Below are 21,757 nucleotides of genomic sequence, written 5' to 3'. Positions count from 1 at the left end.
GACTCACAAACTACATACTTGTCAATTAAGACAAAAAATAGGACATGCTTTTCCTCATTAATAATAAGCAAGACAGCTGGTAATGAATGAGTTTTTAATCTGCTGCACACCCACACTCTCCTCCAAATATTTAATTATTTTTACACGCATGGAGACAGACACGCTTGCAGCAGGATGCACAGCATTATCACATGCCTAAATAAAAATAATCTACCAGTGTGCTCATATACTTCGATGAGTACACCTGTCTCTGTATCAAAGCTAGTAATAAAAGCCAGAAATATTCAAGATTATCAAGGAATGGTGAGCAAACCACCATCTGCTACTGCTCTCACAACTTCACAGCATCAACTGAATCATTCAAAACCTTGAGCTCTGCTATGTACAGAATGAAGTCTAAATGGAGAGGCTCTGTGGAAGGAGACCACATTTCAAGAGGATTACTGGAGAGGTGCTTCACAGAACGAGCTGTATATGCAGCATGCATGCTTGTTAATAAGCACACATTATATGATGGTCATGGTTTGGAGCTTGATGCACATTTATGAGCTGAATTATACAGATAAGACAGTTCATAAATATTTAATAATTCTTTTCTATATTTAGGTGTGACTCAAAAGATCTGTTTCAGTGCGGATCACCTTGTATTAAAGCTGACTGCTGCAGGTACAGCTTTGTTGGAGGAGAGGGTAGAGGCAAGCGTGCTGCCCATCTGTTTGAAAGGCGAAGTGATGGTAAGGCTTATTTGAGTAAAAACTAAAGTAATAGCTTTGGACTGATTTTGCGTTTGTGTTTTGGAGTATTTCAGAGGACACAATCCTTAAAATTATAAAAAAAACAATTTACTGCCACTACTTTGACTCTGTCTGTATCCTATGTGCTCAGTTTCGAGATGCAAAGGGGTTTATAGTGAGAATGCAGATTCAACAAATGTGTAAGAAAAATCTCAAAAAGCCTTCATTAAAACAATTTACATAATATACCTACAATTGCACATTCATTCTAAAGCATTATGAATTTTTAAAGCATTAGAAGTTTGCAGGGCAAAGATGAAATATAGTTTTTTTTTTTAAAGAATTGTAAAATCTGTAACAGTTATTTGTTGGTTTTAAGCAGTAGGAGTTGTCTCTGATGGCAGCATTACATCATAAAATATGTTGATATCTCGGTGGAGCACAAACTGCTTTTTCCAACGGAGTAAGTGTAGTTTTCAGCAAAACAGTAATAAAAAAGTTACTACTTGCTACAATCACAATATTTTACAGAGTGTGAAAAAACCATGACCCTGTCTTCTCAAATACATATATTATTTTTTCATTTCCAATTCCATAATGTTTTCATGCTTAAAACAGTAATAAATAGTTTGCTAAAGTTTTTCAAGCTGAGCCAAAAACCAAAATGTTAATAATTTAATTCATTTCTGTAATAAAAAAAATCTGGCAAGACTTGGTGATACAATAATGTTGTCAACATGTACAAAAAGACTTTATTTAAGATAAGAAACCTTTCAGCTCTGATTTTGGTAAATTAGTTAATTAGCTGCACAAACTAACAATTAAGTGCTGAATTATTTTATTTAAATGACTTTTGGAACAAAACCCACGGGGTTTAAAATTGGCAGATAATAAGTCTTAAACAGATTAACATAACTGAACATCAGTTGTGAGTGGCTTACCTGCTCATGTCTTCCTGAATGTACAGGGACAACAACTGCTTGGGGATACTGAATGACAAAGTGCACTCCTCCATTTGTTCCCGCACTATCATCCTCTTGCTGTCTGTAGTCTGGAATGTGTACACCTTGCATATTGGATTCCTGAACACTGTGAACACGGGCAAACGGGAAGAAGAAAGCAGAAAGGCATTACAATCCAGCAAAGGAATTATTTTCTAAGGTTTTAAAAAGGATGAAACTAGTGTCTACATAAAAAACAAAACAAAAAAAACACACAAAAAAACCACCAGCCACCTCAAGATAGTCAGAGAAAAGGAGAGAGTCTTTAAAAAGTGACCGAGGCTAAGAAGGATGACTTAAATTCTATAATCAATAACAGTGTCTGCCAAAGATAAGATTTCTCATTTTTGAAGCAAAGCAGCAGACTAGACTCCAAACTAAACTACATAAAATTGTCCTTACACTATTTGCGTTATTCTTCCATTCATTTCCATTTTAATTGCCTCTTTATTAAACAACAGATAGATAGAGTCGGAGGATTTGTTGAGAAACCTTTGGTTGCTAACCTAACCTCAGCTCGCCCTTTGGTACAGATTTGTATTCAGCACCTTCTCCTTCATTTTTGCGGATTTTTAGCAGCAATTGAGGGTCTGGAAACAAAAAAAAGCAACAACAAAAAAAAACGACCTAATGCTCTTATCTGCATGCCTGCAGCAGCAGAAAAAACAGCTGCAGGTCTGAAAAAGTGTTTACTAGTCCTTTTACTATGCAGAACAGTCAGACAGAAGTCGCTCAATACGTCGAGTTTGAAGCACCCGAGGTGAGAGATATGCAGTGTTCCTTCAAGTAAATATGATTTTGGTGTAATTTATGAACAGGAAATATACCTTTGCTCAGGTTGATAACACAAAAATGGTACCGAAAAAGACTAATGTGACTATTTTTACTTTCAATTTCTTTGCTTTGAGTTGATTTAACTTTATTTGTTAAAAGTCAATGGCAGAAGGGATTCTCTAACTCTGGTTGTACTTTTGAAACATGCCAAGGCTGAACTATGACAGTGATATATTTATTGATCAGTGTTTTTTTCTTTTTTACAACTTTTTTGAGAAGAAAGCCTACAGAGCAACATTACTGAAGGGTCAAGGAGAATGACATTTTTATAAGTCATCTTTTTTTTATAGATATCAGCAGAAAAATGTGTTTTTTTTCTGAATGGCATTCTCCTTTTGTGTCATTGATCTGGACTAACTTCACTCTATTCAGATATGTTTGCCTTAGTCATTTATAGCTCCAGCAGAGTATTGCAATGAAGCTGAACTCTACTTTCTAACTTTACAACAACAATATTTGTTCAAGTTTTGCTGTTGATTTCAAAGCTTGGTTGTAAGGGCAAATGTTTTGTTTGACTGTAGAATTTTTTGATGAGCTCACGCTTTAGGTTTGGTCTGCATGTTACCTCAAATAGATCGTTTTGTTTGGCTGTGGTGAAATTACTAAACAACCTCTGGCCCTCCAGAAAATGAAGTTCTTGATTTTCTTGGCAAGTGAACCCTGGTATGATTCAGGAACAATGTTACGGCAGACAGACTTTCCGGCATTTTGCATTTGACAACTCTATTTCTGGTCCCCACTAGGTGGCAGTGTGAGAGAAAAATGTTATGCTGCATTCACACATAACGTAATTTGGGCAGTGAATTTGCATCCGTTGCCTCTGTTTTGATGCACAGCGAATTTGCTGTTGGGCGATTGTCCAAAAATGTGTTCATAAAGCTTATAGTCCCGCTGTGTGTTGGAGGAGCTTCTGTCCAAAGTTTTCAGCCTCATCGATACATGGAAGCATTGACTACTGTATATATACTGTATACATCTCACATTCAATGCACGGAGGACACAAATGATTTTAAGAGATCAGGTTTATATTTTTTTTTGAGGATCTCTATAAAGGCATCTATAATTAACGTCTCCATATCTGGGTACATGAAAATCTTTCATAGATTCTCCCAGCATTGTGAGCTTCACCATCTACTGCAGGAAATGCATCTGAATGACGGCCGCTTTCAATGCTACTTTTGTCTCTCTGTGACCCAGTTTGATGACTTGCTGTTCAGAGAGAAAAAATAAACCAAAATAAAACTCAAGGGCCTTTAAATCAAAGCAAGTATAAAAAATATATTAAAGTTCAGAAGGAGAGCAATCTGATTCTCCTCCATGTTGGTTTTTGGCTCCATCATCTTAAACCACCGACTAACTCATTCAGTGTTTTCCTATCAATTTTAAATAGTCAGACAACAGTAAGGGGACACATGTTACCCATAGCCCCTTAATGCTATTGAAAATATTTCTAAATTTGTGTCAATGTATACTGCTGTAATAATTTTTCACAAATGCCACTTGGTAGTGGGTTTTAGGATTTGTCTGAATAAAAGTGAAACTGATTAACAAAACATCTGATCAACAAAGAAAAAAAAGCCACAAAGAGTAACTGCGTTAAATGACGCTGCCCTGGCAACATAAATTCAATAAAATAAAAACCAGGAAAGTTCTACACAAAAGTTTCATTTTTTATTTTCATTTATTGTTCATAACTTGTGCAAATTGAAAAACCTTTTTTCAACAAACAATAAAAGTCTTACAGGCAATAATTCTGAATTAAAGAGACTGAAGACAGGGATAGCAACTAATCACTGATTTTTGGTAAAAATATCCAGAGAATGACTGCATAGAGGCTCATATTTGGATCTAAATGAGATTTGTTGTCAGCATGGGGATTATAGAAAGTGATTAAGATAACAAAAATAAAAAGCAAGCAAAGAAAATGTGGAGAGAAGGGAAGAAGGCAGTCCTTAAAGGAGAGAAGCAAAACACTTGCTGACAGTTGCCTCCCCTGCAGAAGCGGATTAACCCCTGAAGCCCTTCCTCCCTCCACCTCCCTGCAGCCGCGCTAATCTGACCGCACCTAAAACGCCTTGTTTCCCTTTCTGACACCTCTTAAGAAAATGAGTAACTGAGTTGCAGCGTGCGTGGGCTTTCTCTCCCTTTTGATCCTCTGTATTCTCATTTCAAGAGGTAATAAAAGCTTAAGACTAAATTGCATTTCTCAATCTGGGGGGCATCTGCAGAGAGTGTATTGTTCTGACAGACTGCAGATGTGCACCTGCAAATATGGCTGCAGTGTACTAGATAATCATGGCAAAAACTGTAAGTGGCAGTGACATTGTGACAAGAGGCGCAGGTGAGACTGCTGCTGGGGAGATGGCTGGAATCTGCATGAAGGAAGAAATGAATGGACGGAAATAGAAACTTTTATTGGGAAATGTCTTCTAAACAAGAGCTGAAGTTTCATCACAGCAGGACACTCACACATCATTGCCTTTTCTTTCAGGGTTTCTTTCATTTACTCTTCACAGCCCCCTAATGCATCAGCAGTGGACCTTCCTCTCTGTGTTGCCAATCGATTAGTATCATGCAGCTTACAAAGCATCTTCTGCTCACTTTCAGCTGACAATTTCAAAGAGCTTGCTGAATTACCCCCCTGTAAAACACCTCTCACTGTTATTAAATCAAAACATGAAAAAAAAGACATTTTTTAATCAAATAGGGTACTTCGGGGATCCTTCAAATCCTCTTAATGGAAAGGTTATTAAAGGCCAGTTTAAAGTTAATTAGATGGAAAACCTCGAAGGACCCTTATGTTAAGAGACATCAGTATGTTCCTGTTTTAAATGAATGCTTCACAAATGAAAGTAGGCAAATAACAGCACTGGAGGCTTAACTTTAAGGCCCTAATTTGGTAAAATGTTACAAATACTAAAACTTTGAGGGGAGAAAACTGACAAATTAAAACACTCAGAATTCATTTTATTCATGGTATGGTGAGTGTTTAGGCATCATACCTGGCCCAGTCAGCAGGGTTTCTTCTTGGTCGATGCAACAATGATGCGCAGGCTCACAAACTAAGGGACACTAAGAATGAAAGAAACAAAAGACAGAATAATGAGCATACTATAATAAAAGAACTGTTAAGATGATAGGGATTTACCTATGCTTTACAAAAGAGCATCTATAATGTCGTATATCTTCCCATAGTGGCCGGTCTCTAATCGATGCTGGTCTCTAATAAACGGCGGGCTGGCTGTCAAGTTTTTGGAATGAACACCGGGGCTACTATTAAAAGATATATGGTTTAGGTTACTGGCTGAAATGCATTGCAACGTTATGTTAAAGAGCCACTCCAATCATCTTTTGATCGATCTACTCTTAAAGCGTCCCAGTGGTGTTTTGATTATGATTATGCCATTTTTAGCAGAAAATCAGAAAACCTGTGTTGTTTTCCAGGACAAAGATTCTACATAGTGGCAGGAATTCCTTCGAAATTCACTTCTGAGTTGCTGGCGGGACAGTTGGTGCAACAGCCCCTCACAACCCCAACCTAACATTAACATTAGCGGTGCAGCAAAAATGACGAGCAATATTGGAGCCATCCACCTTAGACAAGGAAAACAAAGGCGAATGTGAATCTGGACCCAAATCCCAACTACAAGCTTTCTCCAGCTGCATTTTTTCATCTGCTCCTCATTCACAATGTTTGAAAAAAAAATAAAAAATAAGCTTATTTTCTTTATATGTGTCCTCCATCAGGAAAATACCAAAGAAAACATGTTAAAGACACCAAAACACAATTTTCATCAGCGTGGGTCTTTATAGTTGCTTCCAATGAACAGGTATTCCTGAAAACTAAAATGACATGACAGGGAAAGACAACCACGTCAAAGGCTAGGAACAGCAATATAAAACCTGTGTTGCTCTAAACAACAAAAACTGTAATTTGTTTAAAGTAGTTTTTATTGTAGCTCAAAAATATAATAACGGCCATTAGTGAAGTTTAGTACTCGCTAATAAGTAATGCTAAGGAATGAGAAAGGTAGTTTAAAAGACTACAGTCATGGAGTGAAAGTGTAAAAAAACCTTGGTGACAGCCGTGGGAAGCTGCATTGTTCTCCTGTAGAGTTTAGCTTAACATGACTTATATAAAGCTATAAAAACAATTAATCAACAAGGACAGGAAGATCATAATAATATCAATTTGACTAGGCATAGAGGCTCATATTTGGATCTAAAGGACCTTTAGGAAAATGTGCACAAATCAATATGTTTTTACCTAAAACATTGGTTAATACAGACAGGTTTGTCAGTAGGACATTTTGTGTGGGGGGCAGGAGGGGGGCAGACAACTTTGGAAGCGTGGCAAATGATATTATCTGAGTGGAAGGCCATTACAAATGAATGAATAAAAAATATATGTTTCAAACAGTTTTAGTATTGATGCAAATAGTTTATGGGACTTGAGATTTAATTAAAAAAGATGTAGCTTTTGTTATTTTTGCAATGCATAAAAAGCTTGTATTGATGATTTCTTAACCTTTGTCAAAAATGATATTAATAAGGACTCAAAAATTGGGGGGCAAATTTTGGTTGCCCCTCCCTTGCCTAACTTAGCTCTGCCACTGAAGCTTCAAAATATCTCATCAATATCTCAATATCTCATCTAATAAAGCTCATCTTACAATGGGACTGGAACAAGTATTCTACAGTAGCTTAAAACTATTAATTCCTAAATTAAATGTTAAGGTGTGATAAGGACACAAAAATCATTTTGTTTTAACAGCAAACATGTTTTTTTAAGCAGAAAGTTTTTTATAGCCTTCAACTTACAGAATGAACCATCAACCTTTCTATGCACTAAATTACTCCAGAGTCAAATGTGAGTCCATCTACAGGGACTACAGATGAAAAATAGCCCTTTGGCTAACTCTGGCATATTGACAGAAATGTTTATTAATATGCGCTGTCCCCCCTATTCAAATAAATGACTGACCAATCTGTCTGACAGCTGAAGCTCCTGCAAAAAGTGGGTCATGCCATGTGACAATTTTCCCAAGTACAGCAACAAATCTACATCCACATGGCTGAAAACGGGAGTTGAAGAAAAACTCCATCGTTATCTGGTTAAAGACTCATGACTTTATATAGTTAATTTTTGGACAATAAGCTTTTGCAAAGTGGGATTTTAAAAACTGCTGAAGAATTACAAATAATTGCTGGCACTGTCACCTCACAGCTAGTGTTCAAAGGTGAGGATTGCATTCTCACTGGCTGTGCCGCACTTTCTCTGCAGGGCATCTATTGTGTTGTCTGTCTGTGGGCTCCTTGATGTTCTGACAGCCTATGGGGGGTAAGGATGGGTACAGAACAGGATTAGGACATCACTAAAAATGGATGGATGGACATATTTTTCCAATTAGTTTGTTACATTTACAGTCTACTGTGTTCATTTCCTTAACCCTTGTGCTATCCTAGGCACTTTAACATTGGGAGATGGGTCATCTGGACCCACTAGACAGTGCTCTGAACCTTTTTTCTTCAATGATTTGTGATCTTTACTGGTTTCCATGGATTACATGAAATCTTTCCACCTTTATCCACCTTTGTCATGGTAGGGAGAATACGTCAATGCAAGGGTGGGGTCATCTAAGATAGCACAAGGGTTAAGCACATGTGAAAATAATGCGTTAGCCTACTTATTGAGGCATGATTTCTGATTTTTTTCTCCTCAGAGCAATGCTGAAAATTACAGGTCACTTCCTAAATAAACTATTTAAAGACAGGCTTCACTGGAAATCATGCTTTTTGTATTTTTTACATGGTCTTGTGCCCTTTTTCTGATGATGGAGGACATATGTATGAAGACAATTAAGCTGAAAATAGAATTTCGGAGTATTTCTTTATTTAAAATGTTGTGAACCAGGAGCAGATGCGAAAATGCTGTTGGAAAAAACTTGTAGTTTTGACGAGGAAAAAAGACGCAAGCTCCCTGCTCCACTCCTTTATGATGCAGACATATAGATCCATCAATGCCTTTGTTTACCTCTGGAATCTGGTTCACAACTGTATGACTGGATGGCTCCAATATTGCTCACCATGTTTGTTGCACTGCTAATGTTATTGTAACCGCCTTATTTTGAGGTTTGTGGGGAGCTGTAAGTTAACAGGAAAGCTTGTAAACAAAGGAATGATGGCAAATCAGATGCCAACAGTCCCTCACACAACTCAAGAGGCGAATTCCTAATGAACTCCTGCTGCTCTGCAGAAACTTTGTCCTTGAAAATGATACAGGCTTTTTTATTTTGGCTAATCATCATTAAAGGAGCACTGGGAACACTTTTACAACTGATCAAAAGGTGACTGAAGTGGGACAGAAATTGAAATGTGTTTTTTACTCAAAGGCCGAGTTTCGTTGTCGGCGATTTCTAGGTAACAATAATCTTAAAATATTAGAATGTCATTGGGGCACCACAGACACAGCGTTCACTGATCAGGACAAGCAAAACATTCGGCATATGATAACATTGAGAAAGAAAGGTCCCTGATAATAAAGAATATTAACAGCACAACAGCTGTGAAAGGCATCTGTTTGCATGATGCTGATCCACGTTTGATGGCCAACATATATAAAGGGATCAGATCAAAGGTGACTGGAAGCCCCTTTTGTTTCAGCTGATTGTTTTTTGCTTTCTTTCCAGGGGGGGCTTAGTGTGATATTCATGAGCAGTCGCCACCCCAGCAAAGACAGTGAAGGATCAAACAAGTGTTTACCTGCACCCTCACAATCACACGCAAATATGCAATATACGGAAGCGCCTCACTTTCTATGACTTTCTACAAAGGTAGCTTTAACAAAAACTTTGTCTTTACTGAGGCTTCCCTAATGTTTGTCATGTCCCGTCCTTATTTCCTCCCTTTATCTCTGAAAACAAGAGCAGCACATAGAGGGGGAAGTGTGCATGCGTGTACACACACCCACACACACACACACGCGCACAAACAAGCCGCCGCATTCATCAAAAAGACAAAGGCAGATTGTCGGTGACACTCCGAGGCCATGTGAGGAACCTCTGTACCAGCAACAGGGGTACACAAAACCGAAAGCCAGTCAACCGCGCCACAGCCTCTGGTCAATAATATAAGACAGTGATTCACATGCAGAAACACAACAGCTAATCACAGGGGCGTAACTGTTTTTTGCATGTTAAACACATACATTGTTTTTATGCTATTTAACACCTGTAGGGTCAGAGCACACATTCTATATTTTGTCTTTTGTAACAGGAATTTGTAGACAACGTAGCGAAAGAGCAGTATAACTTCATTTTCCCATGCCACATTCAGCCTCAGTATAAACACCTTTTTTTTTCTTTTCTGATTAGGTATTGTGCTAAACCCAGTTTCCTGCATGTATTGCCTGAGATCATACAAGTGAAGCAACTTTGACAGAAAAATGCTGTCAAATGATTTATGGCGACAAATCAACCCTATTGTATTATAAGTTGACACATGCTGATATGTTGGCATATAATCAGGCAATAAACACGCAGATTAAACATTCACACGTCCTAATGTCTTCATCAGGGTTTACTAGAGTTCATTTAATCTTAGTGGAAGGGAGGCCATCCTGCTCTAATCCAAGTCACCTGGTGCTGGCTTTGTCTAGTATCAATGTCATTTTACCCTGTGTGAGGGCGTGTTGGTAGCGATGTGGTCCACCTCGACTCCCTCCATCTCCCCCATCTTCAGACGACTCACCACCACGGTTCCTGCTGTGCACACACCATCAGATGACCTGAAGTGAGACAAAAGGAAACTAAGAAGATACCCTCAATGCACATTATTTAGCCTATAAAAGAAAAAGTCTTGCCGGTTGAGTGATCTCTCCACCATCAGAGACGCTAACGTAACAGGCTTTGGACGCAGTAGTGGCACACACAAATGCGGCCACAGGTGAGCTTTCTTAACCTAATAAGCTTACATTAGGCCCTGGAACAGTTTTTTAACACACAAAGCTGCTCAAATTAAAAAGTGGTAGAAGAGATGGGAAGCTGGCACTTTGATGTTGTCTTTGAATGATGGAATCTCCTCACAGGATTAAGCTGATGTTGCAAGAGGACATTAACCAGAACATTTCATCAAACTTAGCAAATTGCGGTTTAATAACCTAGTCCCAAGTTTCTCCAAAAGGGAAAAGAATTAAAACTAATTCCTTCAAATATGACAGTCTGACCAGTCACTTTTCCAATCATGGAGCCATCATTAAAGAGCTGATAGAAAATCCATGCTATTGGCAGGAAAGACAAATGCTTTAAAATGAAGAATGATGCTCCCTCGACGGGGACAAGTGATTACATTAAAATACCCTTCCTTTGCATGCTCAGTTTCATTCCAGCTGGAAAAATATTAGATGTTTTGTGCCAACAGTCACAGCAGTGGTGGAGGGGTGGTGTCTGGGTAGGGAGGGGTCGACACACCAGACACCTGGGGAAAACGTAAGGTTGGTGATAGAAGCAGAAAAGGATGCTTTTAAAGCCAATCCATCATGATGAGCGACACAAGGAAGAGAGATTTAAATAATCTCAAGAGTGAAGAGGAAAGAGAAGTAATGTGAATGAGTACAGCAAAGGAAGACGATGCACACAAGGAAGGAGAAAAAAAAGTAATGGTGTCCTCGCAGTGGGACATTGGGGGCTTCGGTTGGTACTTAATGTCTTATAGCAGTCTCCAAGCAGACAAAATAACATTGGCTGCTTTATAAATCTAATCGCCGTCCCTTGCCAGACACTTGTCTGGGTGTTTACTCCTCTGCTCCTATTCTTGTTTCCTCCCATCCCTCATCATGCACAACTCATCCCTCCTTTTTTGAAATAGTGAAAAGAAAGCCATGCTAGAGAAAGTCACCCTGACTTTGAAATAATAAAAAAAAACTATGCAATGACAGAAAACTAAGACATAATGGAGGAAATGGAGATTAACATGCTTCACATTCACTGACAGCCCTCAAAAGGCAAACCATAGCCTTTTATACTTTATACCGTATTACACTAATGAAAGTCTCTTTTCAAAAAGACCTAGAAGTCAGTATTTATTTAACCCTAAAAGGCCCACTATATCAAAGACTTGACAGAAAATTCAAATTTTTTAGAATTGAGATGTTTTTGGAGCTCTTTGATGAAATCCACAAAAAAATTGTAATGTAATTTCTTTTATGGAGATATAGACAATATCAACAAAAAAATAGCATTTTTCAAAACAAGAAGTAGCCATTTAAAAAAAATTGAAGTGCGATTGTTCTCACCATAAAGTTTTAAAAATCAGCTTAACCTTTTATGCCAAAAGTGTTTTTGACATTTCATGTAAGAAGTCATTTTGAAATAAGCAGGAAAAGTCATTGAGTTTAAAAGAAAACTGGACTGGGTGACCCCTTTCCAATTGCGTTCCAAATTGGAAATACCTACCTATTTGTCAGATTAACCATTCTCGCTCTGATACATCTTTTCTAACATGTTCTTATTTTTTACCTGGATATTTTTTTCTTTAAGCCCGTTTTCAGTGGAAGGGGTGTGGCCTTCTAACATGCTCACTCCTGATTGGATTAAGTGGTTGCCATAGAAATGTAGACTCAGACCGACACAGATCAATCACGGCTTACTGAGGACATCTGGTTCCAACATGGTGATGGACACATTGGCGACTGAACAGACTTCATTTGGTTCGATTCGGGAACAAATCATGATGATGAACTACAGGGCAAAAAACATTGAGCTAGGCTATATATGATGAGTTTTTTAAGGAAAGTTTGGATTATCCTAATGAGATAGGGGTTTAGGAAATGTGTGTATCAAACAAGATATGAAAGGTTAGGGTTAAAGTAGCTAATCTATGCATTTGAAGAACATTAACTTAACATAAATGAAGATACTATTAATACTGTTGATATTTCGGGAATAAAAGGCTTTTCTGTAGCTGCGTCAAAGGTGTATTGTTCAAACTGCAAAAAAAAGCCCCCAAACCAAGAGAAACTTCCTGACAGACTGCTCGAAATACATTAACATCCTCCTTTATTAAAATAAACAAAGTCAGAACCTTAAAATAAACTTTAAACGATTTGATATTAGCTAGAGTTAAAAACCAGGCCCCTTTTGCACTTCCCTCTGTGGTCTCTTCTCTTCTATTGCTCCTTCCATCTGTTCAAGCTGGCACGCGGACAAATCGGCATAATGCTGAAAATCTATTTTTTCCCCTTTTTATCTAATTGGCCCAGGATTTCTATAATGACAACAAATGACTTTGTTTGAGTGACAAAAATAAAATACTTTAAACGTCTGCAGATAAATTGGCTAAATGCAAATAATTACTTTTACAGGGAAATGCTGATCATTAAAGCGGTATTTCTTTTTAGTGTCTTGTCATTAAAACATACATTTAATAGATGGGAAGACCTAGTGAAAAGTGTTTGAAATACCTAGTTGTACAAAGGAGCTTTTGTTTCATGAGCCATATGTCTTATTTAGGAAATATTAAGTAGATTTCTCCTGAATGTCAGATGTCAGTTTTGTGTCTGCTTCCACTGAAACTGCAGAGATAATTGCAGACAACAATCAACTTTATATTTTAATATTTCATAAGACTTATTCATGGTGAACATGATGAAAACAAAAAAGAATTGTGCAATAAATGCAGCACTAGCAAAAAATAATCAGATAAATCAAAAGACAAAGATATGCATATAACACAACTTTGTAATATCATCATAATTTTCTATGCATGCTTTGAAACAAACATTCTAATTTTTTGCATTTTTTAGCTTAGCTAATTCACAGTACAGTGCCAATTTATATATGGGTTATAAATGTTTAGAAAGGAGATTGAGTTGTAAAAATGGGTTTTCGCGGTGTTCCATATAATAAATACTGGTATTGTTATACTATAAAATTGCAATTTAACCCTTTTTCTTAAATCCAAATGTGTCTTCCAGTGAGTGAATGTGTGAAATACTTAAGACAAGGCTTAAAACATAATTCCTGAAGCTATTTTGTCTCTTTTTCGTTGTGTTGTTGAGCCAACCTAGTCGACAAAGGTCTACATTGTCATGACATCAAAAGGAAGAGAGTATAAAAAAAATGTTGTATTGGTACATCAAAAAACAAATCATGAAGGACATTTAAAAAAAGGTAGGAAGGGTGAAAAACTGTTTCCTTTAAGACAAATTGAATATGAAGTCCTGCAATTATCCATGAAAAAAAGAAGAAAAGAAACCATCTCTAGCTGCATGTTCTCCACAGATCAAGAGAGGTCATACAGTGTCAAGATTCAAAGCAAGCAACAAGAGAACTGCAGCCTTGACAAAGAGCAGCAGAAATGTAGAGAGATACTTGACCTACATAGGTGTATTCAATGGTTATGTGGTCCTGTATAATCCTCACTGAGAACAGATGCTCAGAGGAAGTGATCGCGCTGTTCCTGATTTTTTTTTTCCAGTGAGACGTGGCATCTCAAACACCTAACTGTAACCCTTCAAGACTGTTCACATGACACCGTCAAGTGACTCAGCAGAACAACAAATTTTAAAACTGAGGAAGTGGATCTATGAGTAAGTTGACAGTGCTGTCAATAGTTTACCATTGTGTTATTACTCATTTTGACTTGGATGGATAATGAACAGTTTGTTCCCCCAAAAAACACACTTGATTTCTGAGAGTGGCTTTTAGTAAAGCATATAATAGAACACAAACAGAAGAAAATGTGAGAAATCTAATCTAAATCTAACACTCTGATCTGCTCTGTTTTAAAAAAAGAATACATCTTGTTATATATTCAAAGCTCTTTCTACAAAAAGGTTCAAGCAAACATCACGTTTCATGCTGTTTCCCATAAAAATATTATCAGCATGATCTTCATGCAACTTAATCAATGTAAAAAAAAAAGAAACAACAAAAACAATCTGCTTGAAAATGTTTGTTTAAAGCCATTATCTGTTAATACATGTCGGCTCATAATATACCCAATTTGTGAGCCTAATGCAGCCTATCCAGCTCCATCTGAAACCTGTCTTCTCTTCACAAAGACTTATTCCAGCATTCTTGCACGACAATAGCTGTCTTCATGCTACATTTACCTTTATGTCAGAATTGTAACACCGTGAGAAATCATCTGGGATAAGCAGTTCACAGACAAAGTAAGGTAGAAAATAAAAATGTACAATGTATGGCTTTTTATCAACTTGTCACAGTATAACATATTATACCTAGAGATACGTATATTTATGAATGAATTTTTAGACAAAAACGCTCAATGACCTTCATTAGAACCAGTGATGGAAACGTCTGGTGTGAGACTATTGTCTTGTCTCACATACGTAGGAAGACCAATGACTTATGGCCAATAATTGGGGTAAGCGCCATTTTTAATTGGACAATTTTGAAGTAAATGTATCAGCAGGTTTTTATGGGGGTACATGCGTCAGTCATAATGTCTTGTCCAAGTTTGGGTTTTTTAGTGCAGGAATGCAGTTCCGTTCGTGCACAAAACTCAATAATAATTAGATTAGACCAAAGAAACAACTGAGCTCCACATTTTAATGCGCGATGAAGTGTCCTTTATCAGAAATTAAACGAGAACTGTCTATACCTTGTTCTGTATGGTTATCTTTCTGATTGAAGTCATTTTTCACAAAAAGTGGATTACTTGATATGCAGTGCGGTGCGTTGTCATGGTAATGGCTGAACGGGCAACGACCCCGACGGCAGCATCAAAGGAAAGCAATATATCCGCTGATCGTCACGATTGGTTAAATAAAGCATCAGTTCAGAGAAAAAGTTCACCTCATACCGCTTGTTTTTGTCAAGATTATGAAGCAAAAGTTTGTTTCAGACCATGTAAGTTGGTAGCTACACATCAGACACATACAAACTAAATTCTCAAAGGGTATTTCATTGATAAATAAATCTATACATATATTACAATACAACAGTAAATATTTGTTGTACTGCTCCTTAACATTACCGTATTTCACCTACTGTATAGATGTTTGGCATAATAATGGTAAGAGTTCACTGCATCCAATCATTTTACTTCAAAAACAATCCATTATAAAGCCGACTATCTGGATCATACAACAAATTTACTTTATCAATGCAGACTTTTAAAACCGTATGACCTCGTTGATTTTTTACACCGCGCAACTTCTTGATTGATAAGAACCATAAAAAAAAGTTTCTTTGTGTCTGAGTGTGGCACTAAACTTTGGAACAGATTAAATAATAAACTCAAACATTGTTCAAATAACCAAAGATTTAAAAGAATTTATAAAGAAACTATAATTTCAGGATATGAAGATATGAGGAGTTAAAGATCAACAGGTGCTTGATTAATTCAAGATACATGTGTGAACATGTAAACTTGATTTTGTGTCTTGAAAGCTTGCAATGTGTAGGGGTTATTTTCTAGCTCAATATAAAATTGTATTCTGATTATAATCAATGAGTAATATTTAATTCAACTGAATTTTTCTAATTGTACTTATATAGCCCAATATTACAACAATACTCTTCTCACTAGTGATTGCATCAGAACATGAAATAAATCATAAAATACAATAGGTAATTGCTACACTAAACTAAACACTAAACTAACTCCTTTTCTACTACATATGTGTTACATGGCGTGTCATTCACGTTACAGTTTACATAAATGAATGTTTTCTGAAGATAATCCATAATAAATGAGCACTTGATTTTGTTACTTGGTCTGATCAGATATGGATTAGGACAACTATGCAAAACTATAAAATGAATTAACTCAGTAGGGGTGGGATTTCATAAGATTGCTTTTTCCACTCCTTTTCAAACAATAAATTGAGGTCTACATGACTTTAGTCACAATATTTAATGAATCAAATATTACTTTAGTGTGTCTTTGTTTTTGTTTGTTGGTTTATTTATCTATGCATTTCATCATTCCTGTAACAAGTTTGATAATTCTGTGATTCTCTTTTTTTATTGTATTGACTACAATTAATGCTTGAAATAAATAAAATCAATCAATCAAATCAATCATTATTCACCTGGACCTTGGTATGACATTTGTTAGCAGCCATGTCACCTGGCTGTGATAAATTTGTGCTACATAATGGCCAACTGAGGCTTTTAGAGTGAAACATCTTTGTTTTTTAATCTTTTAGAATTTCTTTTTTCAGAGCTTCTTTCTGCTTTTCATCTCATTCTTCACCCGGTTTGAAAGCTGATTATTTTTTATGAAAGCAGAGTCAATGGTCAACAGAAGCTATAGATATTCAGGCAGTCAAAACAAGAAAAGAGATGACTGAAGAGCTTTTTAATCCTTGTAACATGGAAAAGAAAAATGTGTGATGTGGGCTAGTACAAAGCCTCTATTCCCTACAATCAAATCCTTTTTACTTTACCAAAAAAGCAGTATTTTTAAATTTACTGTCTTCTTGTTTGTTTTTCTTTTTAAAATACTTATTGTGCTGTAATGAACCTTTTGTTTGGTCCTGTAGGAGGTAAAAAGCACAAGGTAAGACCTTTCACCAAAGAAGAAGCTGCAGCGTGCTTAGAGAATAAGGACTCTGGATTTTAGTTCCCCATCATTTACACTCTAACTGTTTGCAGAAGAGACAATGAAGCATTTAATAACGGCTTCTGTCTGCAAATATGGGTTCAATTTCTGTTTAAGAAAACAATCTTAGAGGTTCTGTGGCAGAAAAAGTTTCATTTTAGACTAAGGTTTAGACGAACAGATACCATCTCCCTGATGAACTGAGTGCTTTCAGCATCGATTCAAATACTCCTTATTAATCACACACAACCTCCAGCCATTTCACACTTGTGAATTGACACGATGTCTTTAGATGTCAAAAATGCATCCATCCACTAACCTTTATCCATTTTCCAGCGTCAAGTCAGTAAAAATCCTAAATGCCGATCAATGAGAATTAGATGAATGTGAGCAAAACAGCCTGTCTGACAGGTTTCAAATGGAGTTACCACCCTGACCTGCTGTGGACCCATCAATGTTGGCTAAAACACCACTACTATTTCTAAACAAACTTTAAAAAACTGCAATACAACTTTGGAAAAATTTCAAGCTCCAAATATTGCCTTTAAATTTTTTTTCTTGCCTTGTTTAAACTTTGAATATATTTTGATTAGATCTTTTGGGTTTCTAGGAACATTATTGCTTTGTATGCCTCTTTTAAGCTGATTGTGTCATGCTCCCTTTTTTGGGAAACTCCCCTTTTTTGCTCTTCCCTCTATAATAGTCTACTTTAATTTCAAAAAGCAGTTACATGAAACAGTTTATTTGAGGCTTTTTATTAAATGCTTTTGTTTCTCTGGGCAGTTTTTGTTCATTCTTGGATGCTATATTTAAGGGTACTGTGCTTATTTCTGCAGGAGCCTTCTGACTCGTAAACAGTTGCATAAAAAGAGAACATAAATGCCTTTAAAATGCTAATGGTTTTGTGCTTGTAGAAACACAGAACAAGAAAAATCGTGCTCCCTAGATGTCAACAAAAGAATGTTGATGAAAAACCCAGTGCAAAAAATTCCTCTTTCATTTCTAATTGCTCCAGAACAATTATAACAAATGTGTAATGTGTGCTTTAATTTAACTGCCTTTGGGCTTTTTTTTTTCAAAATCACAAGTTTAACAGTCTCTGCACGTTTTACTTTTACTTATGTTAGTTTTTTTTATTTTGAAAGTGCTGCTTTTGTTGACCGAAGTTTGCTTGCATTCACTTGCGGCTTGCTACAGTTTCTCTGTTGAGCTGTGCTCTGGGCATTGAAGGAATCCCTTCAATGCCTCGATTCTTCTCACTTTAGCCATTTTGCTGTACATTTGCTGGCCTACTTGGGATCATTGTCCTCCTACACAAACCCATTTCAGCCAAGGTGTAGCTGTCAGATGAACTCTGGAATCCTTCACAAACAGTGGATCTCACAAAAGGAAGTATTTCTCAATTTGGTCAAACTTTGTAAAGCAACGCTTGTTATATATTGTGGTGCACACTGGAAATGTGAGGTTTGTACTTTCTGGAATGTTTAGGTCTTCTACCCGTGCCATGCCTTCGTATGTTAACCAAACTTGGTTGTTGTAAAGTTGTTAATCAGACAACTTCCTATTCTACCCAAACATTTGAGAGGAAAATGTGGGAGAGCCAACCATTCAGCCTGCATTCTTTGAAACCTTATAATTACCTTAAGTATACATTAATTAATTAATTGATTTTTTTTAATCATACTCTTCGTTTTTTCACGTAGAAGAGAATAATTTTTTTTGACAAATTTACTGTGAGTTTTGTATTTGAAGACCAGGAAAAAAAGAAGGAAAAGTCTGTCTAGAAAAAAATAAAAAATACATTTTGGTTCACATGAAATGTTGCATATTCATTATTTAACGGTTACTGTAAACTTCTTAATGAAAATGAAAACAATGGTTTTGATCAGAGAAACAAATCTGTGTTTTTTTCAGGTGACATTTTGTAAATAAGCTAGAAAGTGTCACAGAAGAGTCTTGCAACAGCGTTTACAATGACTTAACATGTAATTTAGCCAATTGCAATCAAGAAATTGTTCATTTCATGACAGGAACCTGTGGGACAGTAGAAGTTTGAAGCATGAACGTGGACAGAAAAAGCTTTGCTTACTCTCATTATGTGATGTTGTTTAAAGATGGGAATAAAGACAAACTTCTGGGTTCACAGAACAACCATGTTTCCAAATTGCTGAAAAGCATGCCTTTGATATTTATTGCACATTATTTTATTTTAATAGTCAATAGTGCTTTAGATGAGAGCAGAAGTTTTGGCTGCAAAGAATAGAAACTGATTTCAGCTCAGAGTAAAGTGCTTGACTTTCATTCCAGATGATTATACATATCAAAAGAAAAGGTTATTGGAAGATCACTATGAGAGAAAAAATATTATAAATCAAATATTCTCTATCAAAAGACAACTTCAACAAATAAATATGAATATAGCTTACATCAGAACCTTTTTACCTCAGGGAAAGAATTTTCTAAATGCACATTTGGCGAGGGCCCATTTCTTGGCATCCCACACTAAGTTTGCGTTCAACACTGAACTAAAATACATTTAAAAAATCTTAAAGTGTGTCAAAAGATGGCATGATGTTTTACCCATAAAGAGGTGCATTTCTTCAGTGTTTGTAAATCTGCACTACATGATTCTGAACAAGCCAACAGCTTTTGCTCAGCACAGTTTGCTCAACTGTGCTGTCATCTATCCATCCATCCATCCATCCATCCATCCATCCATGGACTGTGGAAAGAAGCTGGAGTGGTTAGAGTAAAATCACACATGCATGGGGATAACATGCAAACTCCTCACAGAAAGATCCCAGCTGGGATTTGAACCTGGGCCTTCCTACTGTAAGGCAACCGCAACACCACTGTGTAGCCCACCTATAGATTTCATCCAGGTTGGTGAAAACTCATAACAAGACAAACAAACCTTTGGCAACAATGGAAATCATGAAAAAAAAATTAAAGAGGAAGAGATGGAATAGTTTGGATAAAATATAGTGGTACCTCAATATTGCGATTTGAGTTGAGATTAAAGTACAGTCAGTTTAATTAAAAAAATGTGTTATCCATGAGAAAGTAATTTCATAAAACATAACTTTGTTATTAGAGCAGCAAACTCAGATATCCTTAAATATGTGATTTCTGAATATAATATAAGTGTCCTGAATTTGGGGACTTTTTTTATCATCAACCACGGATGAATAAAAAGCTTTTAATTCTGCCGTATTTTACGTAACAACGGCGTGACCAGTGATTTTGCAGAATTCAAAATTAAATCTCATCACAGTGAATTTAAGTCTGGCAACACAGCGGATTTATGTCAGCTTATATATTTTAACCTCCTGATTCATCCAACCCCTTTACAGGCTTCTTTTCAGTGCTTGTTTTGTACGTGCAGCTAAGCATGTAATGTGATATCTACAAAAAGAGAAGTCTGTGGATTCTAATTAGTCATAATCATGTCTTTAGCTTCTAACATGAAAATGTACCAACTTCCATCTATTTAGGCTCACAAATGTTTGTTGAAGCTTAGGAATTGGGCCAATCCCACAAATAGCTTTTTTTTGGGACGTAATGCTAACTATAATAGTGCACCAGGGGAAAACCCGAGATGAAAAGTTCGAGATCCAGCCTCGCAAGTCTTGTTATGATGTTTATCATATTGAGTTTGTCTCTTTCATCTTCCATCAGGTTTGACCATTACCAGACAACAACAGCATCAGACAGTGGTAATGGAAAATATATATAGCTCACATGATTGTACTGTTTTCTTGAAGCAGGGCTCCAACAAATTTTACACAGAAAAACCAGGAGAGCTAAAATAAATTATTACTTCACTATGTCTGCACACTTTTCTGCAGATTGCTTTTTTGTGGGCATTTTATCCAGAAATAGAAGGGCTGGAATTGGAGATTCTTTTTTTTCCTTCAGTTTAAATAGAAGTTGACTTACTATTATTGCAATCGAGGTGTAGAAAAATCAAGTATAGAAATAGCCACTACTTCAGCATGCCCTCAAGTCATTTAGTTAATTAAGGTGCAAAACAAACACGGCAATAAACCCTGCAAGATATAACGTATTGGACTATTTAGAGGCAATTATGGCCAACGTGAGGACACTGAATTGTTATATTGAGGGTTGAATTAAGCAGAAAAGCACAAAAGTCATATTATGAATTCCCCTGAGAGCCTCCTTAGAGATAAGGCAAAAGGAGAGCAAGGACATTATCTTTTTTTAGTGCACCAAGCAGAATAGACAATGATGATGTAATCTTAAGGTAAACATCTAGAATGCAAACAAAAACCTATGTAACAACAGCTATCTATTCTCCTCTCTTTTTTCTTTTACACTTGGGACAAACTTTTAATTCAACAAACCTCTTAACATCAGGTTTTATTGCCTTTCTTTTTTTCTTTTTCCGGCTTTTATAAGCAATATGACAAAGAAAATGATTAATGGATGACCTGATGTTCCAAAATGGAAGGCACCTCTAATGCCCTATCTTTTGCTTCCAAGAAGACACACTTTTGCAGAATCCCTTTTCATTCATTGTTGACTTTCTGTGCTTGAATCACTCACAGGTCAGCGTTGAAAGGTAGAGAAAGCAAAATACAGCACAAAAAGAACCTT

The 21,757-nt window shown here is 36.5% G+C and overlaps 1 protein-coding gene across 10 annotated transcripts in view; it reads right to left on the bottom strand.

The window, feature by feature from the left end:
• LOC105354450 (inositol polyphosphate 4-phosphatase type II) overlaps positions 1-21,757 on the bottom strand; it is a 162,167-nt gene that overhangs the window by 65,532 nt on the left and 74,878 nt on the right. For all 10 annotated transcript variants that reach the window (XM_020703700.3, XM_023957536.2, XM_023957537.2 and 7 more), the window contains 3 exons: positions 10,244-10,355; positions 5,572-5,641; positions 1,676-1,823 (listed from right to left, as the gene is read on the bottom strand). In XM_020703700.3, the coding sequence (XP_020559359.3) occupies positions 1,676-1,823; positions 5,572-5,641; positions 10,244-10,355 (330 nt within the window). The remainder of the gene's footprint in view (positions 1-1,675; positions 1,824-5,571; positions 5,642-10,243; positions 10,356-21,757) is intronic.

This window comes from Oryzias latipes (genome assembly GCF_053564925.1).
Source record: "Oryzias latipes strain Hd-rR chromosome 1 unlocalized genomic scaffold, Olatipes_Hd-rR_3.1 chr1_Y".
In the NCBI taxonomy this organism is placed as follows: domain Eukaryota; kingdom Metazoa; phylum Chordata; class Actinopteri; order Beloniformes; family Adrianichthyidae; genus Oryzias; species Oryzias latipes.
This window is presented reverse-complemented; position numbering and strand designations above follow the sequence as displayed.